This window comes from Austrofundulus limnaeus, unplaced genomic scaffold (genome assembly GCF_001266775.1).
Source record: "Austrofundulus limnaeus strain Quisiro unplaced genomic scaffold, Austrofundulus_limnaeus-1.0 Scaffold129, whole genome shotgun sequence".
Classification (NCBI taxonomy): Eukaryota; Metazoa; Chordata; class Actinopteri; order Cyprinodontiformes; family Rivulidae; genus Austrofundulus; species Austrofundulus limnaeus.
Window position 1 is genome coordinate 1,498,646 of NW_013952531.1, and position 7,136 is coordinate 1,505,781.

The 7,136-nt window shown below is 39.9% G+C and overlaps 1 protein-coding gene across 1 annotated transcript in view; it reads right to left on the reverse strand.

The window, feature by feature from the left end:
* Positions 1–7,136, reverse strand: part of fut8b (fucosyltransferase 8b (alpha (1,6) fucosyltransferase)) — a 68,043-nt gene that overhangs the window by 23,077 nt on the left and 37,830 nt on the right. Inside the window, exon 6 of the mRNA XM_014015487.1 lies at positions 2,551–2,788. Within this exon, the coding sequence (XP_013870941.1) occupies positions 2,551–2,788 (238 nt within the window). The remainder of the gene's footprint in view (positions 1–2,550; positions 2,789–7,136) is intronic.

Genomic DNA, 7,136 nt, shown 5'->3' on the forward strand with positions numbered 1-7,136 from the left:
CGTCTGTGTTGGGACATTCTTTTGAACAGTGGCTGCTTTGTTTCCCCGATGTATAACTGGTCGCAGTCCTCCTGGCACTTAATAAGTGTTCTTTTACATAATGCAGTGTTTCTCCTACCATTATCGGGCTACACCTTCCCTAATGTCCTGAGCTGTTGGCTTTGAGCTATTTAGTTGAATAGCCCTGATTTACAATTAAATGTTAGTCTGAAGTTAAAATACGCTGTTCTTAAGTAAAAATATTGTATTAAATGAGGCAGGTAAACAACTTTTTGGCTAAGGTATGGGCATGTTAGAGTCCGTTCTTGGATCTAAACAAAACCCAGTTCTTAGGAGCTTGTTGGGCTAAAGAACATCAGGAAACACATTCTGACTCAAATAAAACTTGTTACCTTCCTCAATAATCAACCAAATGATGTGACTGACCAAACAGCTCCATCATCAGTTCCAGAAACTTCTCAAAAACTTCAGGCATTTTGTGAATTCCAGTCTTTTGTTTTAGGTCCATATTGGGGCCCTCCTTAGTTTTTCTTTATGAAGCCTATTTAAAATGCGACAGATGGTCACCTAACCTAACGTTTGGGTTCAGTTTGAATGGTTTTTAATGGGTTATTTTGGCTCTTTTTCTACCATCCACACTATGTATCAGATAAACCTTGGGTTGCATTTCTTCTTGCGGCCACATCCTGGTAGATTGGCAACAGTTCCATGAACCTTATATTTTTTAATATAATTGGCAGCTGTGGTCAGAGTAACATGAACCTGCTTGGACATCATTTTGTAGCCTTAAGCTTCAACCTGATATCTATAATCTGAGCTCCGCAGACAGATCTAGGCTTTGCTTTCTCTGCTCCATGTTCAGTGTGGAGTACGCAACAATACCAAACTTTAAATAGGCTGAAACGCTTGAAGGCACTTGTGATACTAAATAAGGTCAGTTTGCAGAAAATAAAGAAGTCATTTCTGATCACAATTTTTTTTTTCATTAAAATAGTAAAAGCTGTGAAGCACGGTGGTTATGTTCACGTTGGGCGGTTAAATTTAAGATTTCAATTGGTTCTAAATCAGATGTTTTAAGAAATATTGAGCTGGAATTTTGTGTGATCGTAATGAAGAACGATAAAAAAAAAATGCTTATTGCTAGTCCCAATTTAAGCTAACATGTTGGCCAATCAGGTGCCAGGGGTGGCACATGTCTCTCCGACCACCCCTCTGGCTCCGCCCCTTAATATATCGTGTGTTTAACCACTGCATTGTCAAAACTCACAGCAAAAACTGTGAAACTGAAGTTGCCTTGAACGGAGAGGCAATTTTGAGAACAAATTTTTCTTCCCTGAATAATTTAGATTGTTAAAACAGTTTCCTTAATTAATTAATGGACACTGACTGAGAATACTGTACATTAATGTGTGAGGATGGAAGGGAAAAGTTATAAGTGTTACAATGAAAATGCAAATAGCTAATATCCATATTAACTAATTTATTTATTTAAATATGTATTTAGTAGTATATCAACAGTGTAGAAACATTGGTGGTAACTAAATTAAATTAGAAAGACCTGAAATATGCATTGTGTCATTTGTACAGTTTATCAGATAAGAATTTGTTGTGTCTGCGCACAAACACCACTTTTTTACGTCACAACAAAATAATGAATCTCAACATCTTCCTTGTAGAAATTGTTCAGTTTAGCTCAGTTTGTCTAATTTTAAGACCTGCAACTGTGTAAATAATATAAACGATACAAGTTTCCCCAAGCGTATAATCTCCACTACACACAAACAACCTTTTTGCAAATACAAAAATAAAGGGGGTAATGTAGATGTGCTGCTTCAGGCTCTGGTGTGAATGAGAAATATTAACCAAGACATTCAGTTTGGTAACATTACATCCTCAGAATCCACATTGATATTCATATTTTCTTTGAAAGACACTCTATCAAATGCGTTCAGTTTCTTGCCATGTTAATACCACACATCCATTAGTGACAGGTTTAGATTTTATATGAAATCAAACAGAAATGTAACTTAATTTGGACGCGACATTTAATATTTAAGTCAAAAACATTTATGTGAACATATAAGATCTCTCAGTCAGTCTATGCTTCTAATAAAAGACTGCAACAGTACAACACTAGTGGAATCACCACTTTATAAATCTGCTATAGTTAGAGAAATTTATGTCTGCTAAATCTGAGCTGAAATTTATGCTGTATTTACAGGAAGTGATAAATCAAAACCGTACGTCAAAGACTAAAAGCAAAACAAGACACAGTGTGAGTGGTATGTTTAGTCAGAAGAGAGTTTTGGCAGCGAAATGTCTGAAAAGTAACGTATCCTGCTGCTGGCAGCTAAAGTGCTTGGATGGAAATTGCAGATGAGCTCAGCAGAGAGACTCAAACTTTGTTTCTTGCTGCAGAAGCACAAATGAGAGGCCTGGCAGATGGAGGTTTTTAGCTGGGATAGTCCAGAAACGGTGAAGGAAGTTTGATAATTCATTAAAACATCACACGCCCTGACAGGAAATGACTGCATCTCATTCTGTACCCACCTGACCAGTGTCCCGTGGAAGCCCCGGACCGGTCGTTGCACGTGTTACTGACGGGCAGGAAGACGGTCTCCCAGCCGCCGGGGGCGTAGCGCCAGTTGTGGGACTCCAGGATGAGCGTGCGCTGCGTGCCGTACGCGATCATGAAGCAGTAGACGACGTGGTGGAGCTGGCATCCGTAACCGCAGCCCTTATTGATGTTACACACCAGCTTCCTGGCCTTGCTGCAGTCTGGAGGGTTCTGCGAAGGAAAGAAGGAAAGGTTTCAACATCTTTTATTGCTGATTTTTCACCTCGTGGCTCCCGGAGACCTGCTCTCTGACTTTTAATAACACACGGCAGATAATCTTTTATTTGTTTCCATTGCCCGTCTCTGCTTTAAATCTAAGGTTTTGTTGCCCGTTTGTGATTTTTCTCAGTTTAACCTTCTTTATCCACCTGCCAGCAAAGGTGAAAAGTAGGGCATGATGTTGAAGGAATTTATTAGATACTGATTTAAAGCAGCACACCATTTGTCTTAGTTTCTTTTTTAAGGCTTGACTTTTATAATTTATTAGACCATTGTAATGTCCTGATTAAAATAGTTTTAGGTACATGCCCAAAAACATCATGACAACACATAGAAATACTGTTATAAATTCATTAGGAAAGATATGTTCTGTTCGAGTTGCCTGCGATCCAGCCATAGGCCTGCAGTGGGCGTACCAGGCACTGAAGAGACGTGTGTATGAGCCGGAACCTCCGGTTTGCTTGGAAGCGTTGCTCGTTTGCTGCCGTGAGCAATAAAGCTCTGCTCAGAATCCAGTACTGGGGTTGTATGGTCGATTCCCTTCACATTTTAACCTATTCAACATTTATGTGGTTTTGTTTCGATTTTCAGTTAACGAACACCAAATATTCCTACAATGTTTCTGTTTGTTAGCAAAATATCCCAAGAACTACTGGACAAGCCTTAATGAAACAGAAAGTAATTCACTACACTTGGCACAGAAAGTAAGTAAATTTGTGTTTAGTACCGTATTTTTTGGACTATAAGCCCGCGACTTTTTTCCTGAACTTTGAACCATGCGGCTTATAGTCCGGTGCGGCTTATACATGGATTTTTTTCTTCAGCCACCAGGGGGCTCTTATGCTCCATTTGCTTCAACCACTCGCTTCAAAAAAAGAAGGAAAGAAAGAAAAAAGCGATCGCTTCCAGAGCCGACTGTTGACCAGGAAGCAGAGATTTAAAGATAGTCAATGGCCAAAAACTCATAAAAGGGGATAAAACAGACATTTTTCACGGTGGAATCTGACTGATAAAAACTTTGGAGCTTAATCCAGGACCAGTTTGTGGATAAACGTCGAGTGAAGAGCCGCTGACTTTTTTTTCCCTCATTGCACTCCCCGGGGAAGGAATCCCATGCAGTGACGTATGCTGGAGCGGGAGGGCTTTCCCACCACAGCTTCAGAGCCAGCATTACCCCGGGAGGACAACAGATACCGCTGTGTGACGCAGCTTTTCTCAGCTTGTTTAACTCCGACACTGAAGAGGAGGACTTCGATGGTTTCAGTGCGCCGGAGGACGATGAATGAGACGTTTTGTTGGACCAGAAACTGTTAAAGAAAACTACCAAAATAAGGTCAGTTAAATGAACCGTATTCCTCCGAACTTTAATTCCTAAAAGTTTGATTTTTATGTTTTGATGTTGAATTCACTTTTTTGATGGAAAATTTGGGTGTACTGTTTTTTTTTATGTTGGGGGTGCGGTTTATAGTCCGGTGTGGCTTATAGCCCGAAAAATACGGTAGATTATTTTTTGTTGCTACAATAAATCTCATATTGGGCACCTGAGTGGCAGCACCTGGGGGGACCAGAAGTGTCAGTGGCAACAGCTAAATAAACTGACCCACATACTCAGCTCTACTGCTCATCCCACAAATGCATGTTCCTTACAAATGTGGCACCATCTAAAAAGGAAAATAAACAAGCTTTACAACAGTGTGAGATTTATTGCCAAGAAACATCGTTACAACAAAGACATAATCTACCAAACATCTTAGGCTGTTTGCTTTTTGGAATCAACACAATACAAGATGGCTGCCACGGACAATTAACCTAAAAAAATCCCCACAAAACAGCTGTAAATCAAAACAACTTCATATATACTGATACTTGGTGCGGTATTTTTACAGATATCCTGTTTGTCTGTTAGCAAAATAACTCATGGCCCACCAAACAGATTTTTATCGAAACTTTCGGCAAGTAATTTAGTTTAAGCTGACGAAGGGGTTGGGTGACATTGGCAACAAAATCTATTATGATTTACTAGAATTGTGACATTTAGCTTAAAACAGTACGCTGTGAATTGAAACCCACTGTTTCCACGATGTGTAGTTGTAGCGTATCAGTAATTCAATATGACATGGACTCACATGCACACTAAACTATATCATCAGTGGCACTAATTGCAAAATTTCAAATGTTGGCATTTTTTAACAATGAATTGCACACGATAAGATTTTGCCCAACACCTTCAACTTTATCATTTTATTTCACTGCATCCACTTTTACAAAACTACTCATTTTTATTAATACAATATAAAATGTCAGTATTTTTGTATTTTACTTCAAACATTTTTCAAAAAGAGAGTATTATTTGTTGTTCAAACACTTTTCAGATCAAAGTAATGAGTCACAATGCTCCGTTTCTTCAACAAAATAAGATTTAAAGGCATATTTATTGATGCATAATAACACTTTTTAGAATACAATACCAAGAAAATCCACAGTTGACTCTTGTTTGTGTGATATTTGATATAAAAAACCAACAAGAGTGCTCTTTAGTAGCTGTTTTTAAAAAGAAAGAGCTGAATGCCACAGACAGAAACTGAGTCATTTCTGGGTTTGGTCTCTTCCTGGCTTTTCTTAACAATAAGACAAACATAAAATCCTGCCAGCTTTATCCTTTAATATCTCTTCTGCCTTAATCTGCTTTTTGTTGTCTTTGCATCCTCTAATTCATTCACATCAATGCCTGTTTTTTTCTGTTTACTGTCCTTTTCTTAAGCTCATTCTGAATACATCTCCCCCTTCATTCCTTCCAGCTTTTCTTACTACTCTTTGTTCCTCCCTGCTTCTCCTTCACAACACACTCTCAATTAATCAGCTCGAAAATTAGCTCCGATATCGTACCGTCTGACGGGAGGAATATGACATGTGAGGAGCTGGTGACAAAAAAGAAAAAGCTGGAATCGACAGAGTGATCCATGCTGCGATAACGACGACTTGTCAGGCGGTTGTGATCTGCTCTGTAGCTGGTCTGAACGACTGAAACGCTCGTGCCAACCAGCTTCCTAAACAGCAATTACTCGCTGATGGGAGTGTTTTCCTCATTAGGCTGCTGCAGCTGTGGACAGTTCACAGTAATCAGGCCGCCCAACACCCACCAGCTAACGCTGCCTATCACGCACCAGTGGGAGAAGAAGAGAAGGAATGAGGGGAGAAAGAGATGAAATAAATAAAAAGACAACAGGGACAATTTGAGGTTAAAGCAAGGAGAGGAAATCAGGGAAAGGGAAGGGGACAAAGCTGATTAAAACTCTTGCTGTTCAATAACAGAACAACATCCTGAGCTGACGGAACAATCCACACAGGTATTTCCTCTTTGTTACGGGCTGTTGGTTCACCCCTCGCTCCTCAGGTGTAAGCGAAGCCGCCGGTAATCTGCAGCGACGTCCGAGCACAAAGGGGCCTCTTCAGAGCTTGCTTTCTGTGTTCCTGTCACTGTAACCTGCACGAGATCGTTTCGTGGCGTGAGTCACGAGCAGAAAAGGCCACCGTCAGATCCCAGGTTGCTAATGGTGCAGTTGGAATGACACTGAAGCGCCGAGCCGTTCGGTCCAAGGATAATGGCACCAGATGGGCGCACAGACAGCCACTCAGCACTGCTGGGTGCTCACTGCTGGTTAAGTACCGCTTCAATGAGTATTCCTTTTGAAAGTGAAACACAGGCTGATTGACCACAGTGATATTGTTGATTTAGGAACCACAGCTGAGAACAAGTGAATCTGACAGCATAATAACCTCAGGTAATTATTCACCGTGCGCCCCGTTCCCTCCTTTCAAGACGTTTAAAAAGAGACTCTGGTGCATTTAGATGATATTTCTGTGCTGCTTTGCCGTGTTAGCAGAGGACTTTCAGTCATATGAGAAAAGCTTCGGCTTGTCATGGTATAATATTCATCCCATTACAGGTTTTAAAGTTTCCTCATGGATGCCCTTTTAGGAAAGAAACACCTGCAGTGCACAGCGGCAAATACTTTTTACAGCTGAGGGTGTGAAAACAATTCACCGAGTGTGAAACTCCACAGTGTCTGTAGTGAGCCACATCTTCAGGAAAGTCTGTTAGAAAATACATTCAAAGGACGTTTAAAACTTTAGAATAAATTATACACAAACTTCTTTTTTGCACTTCTTTTTAACTACTCATATTAAATAAACCGTGCAAAACAATCACAAATGCTATTTTTATTTTACAGAAAAGAGCCGTCAGAATTATCACCATAAAACATTACTGTCACCCATCGAATACATTATTTTCTAAATT